Genomic DNA, 1,546 nt, shown 5'->3' with positions numbered 1-1,546 from the left:
TCGATCGACCCATGAGCGGTTTTTTACTAAGATCGCCACATTATACCAGAACGCTTGCTCTGAGAAGCCTAGCTGCTTCGATGGTCCAGACCGGCGTGAAATCTGACCTTACTTATGAGGGTTGTTTTTCTTAATCTCAAAGCAAATGTAAGTGGCTCGGGCAAGAACACCTTGACGAGGTGGCGAATAAAAGCCTGCGAGGTCAACAACAATGAATTCCGCACCCCAGATTCAGCCTCCAGATCAATATCAGTATCAGGTTCAGTCTCGGTCTCGGTTTCAGGCGCTTGATTCCTGCCAACGACGGAACAATCTGCAACAACCTACCTGGGATACGCGCGACTTGGGCAGGGTTATTCCTATCGAAAAGTGACTGCAGGCGTCATGTGCCCTTTTAGGGTCTCTTGCTCTGGTAGGCATATGTATTCCTGCATGACATCTCTTTTCGTTTATGAATCACTGAGGCTTGCTAACCCTAACCTTGCAGACAGTCTGTTTTGTTAGCCTTTTCCGTTTCGCCATAAAGTAGGAGTGAAAACTCGTAGACTAGTTAGGGGGGCGAATGCAATCATTATGGGGAATCCATGATCGAATGATGATGTGGCGAGTGGCCTCAGGTGTAACAATTAAGCTGTTATGCATTGAAATCATGACACAATAGTGGTTATTCCGTGGCTACCACCTTAGCGCTTCTATCCTGGCGGAGAGATATCTAGGCAAGAAATCTTATGTAGAGAACTTTAAGTGGCAACAAAACTCCACCACGAAGCAATTCAGTATGATCAGGAAGTAGGGCGCAGAGATGAAATGTTTAGTTTCTACGGCTCTGAGGAGAGCTATGAGTGGACTTGCGATCCAGGCGTCTTACAACAGCACCAAGAACAACCTTGAGGATTCCATCTGCGGTCAAAGCCTCACTGTTCTCCGACGTAGTGGAATTCCAAGTTGCTGTATCAACCATATCACGAATACCCTGGTCAGCGAGATCATCGTCGAGCTCACGCAGAGCCCTAGTAGCACCAAGCTCGTTGCCAACCTGGAAGAACTGAATGCCAACTTGATGAGGAGGCGCCTCGATCTGATCGAGCTTCTTGGCGTGGTGAACAATGATACTCTCTGGGTCGTCCGTGGGACATCCGTCGGTGATCACGATGATATTGACCGGCTTGGTCGAGTCAACGTTGGCCGCACGGCGGGAAAGGTGGGCGACGTAGGGCTTGAGAATGCTGTGAAGACGAGAACCTGTTGGCGTTGCTCCGCAGGGTCGGACGGACTCAAACAGATGTTGGACTTGGTTGGCATCACGGATCTGGAAATATCCACCGGGTGCTTGAACTCCGGTTCCGACGGCTGGTGATCGATGGTTCAGGAAGTAGACGTCAATACCGTCAGGGTCGTGAGAAGTACAGATCGGGGCAATAGTGCTCAGCGCCTCTCTAACCTCCCTCCAAGATCGACCAGCCATGGATCCAGAGTCGTCAATGACAAAGATGGTATCGAAGGTAGATAGGAAGGCATATCTATCTTCGGCACTGGTGATGCTTGA

General features: G+C 49.7%; 1 protein-coding gene across 1 annotated transcript; it reads right to left on the bottom strand.

Moving 5' to 3' along the window:
* Nucleotides 1-811: 811 nt before the first annotated feature.
* On the bottom strand, nucleotides 812-1,465 carry FOXG_14005 (uncharacterized protein; the record flags this gene model as incomplete). The annotated part of the gene is made up of 1 exon (XM_018394075.1): nucleotides 812-1,465. One exon carries the CDS (start codon nucleotides 1,463-1,465, stop codon nucleotides 812-814), a length of 654 nt encoding a protein of 217 aa, XP_018253514.1.
* Between the last annotated feature and the right edge of the window lie 81 nt (nucleotides 1,466-1,546).

This window comes from Fusarium oxysporum, chromosome 6, assembly GCF_000149955.1.
Source record: "Fusarium oxysporum f. sp. lycopersici 4287 chromosome 6, whole genome shotgun sequence".
NCBI lineage: Eukaryota > Fungi > Ascomycota > Sordariomycetes > Hypocreales > Nectriaceae > Fusarium > Fusarium oxysporum.
Note: the sequence above shows the minus strand (reverse complement) of the source record. Positions and strands in the feature narration are given on the sequence as shown.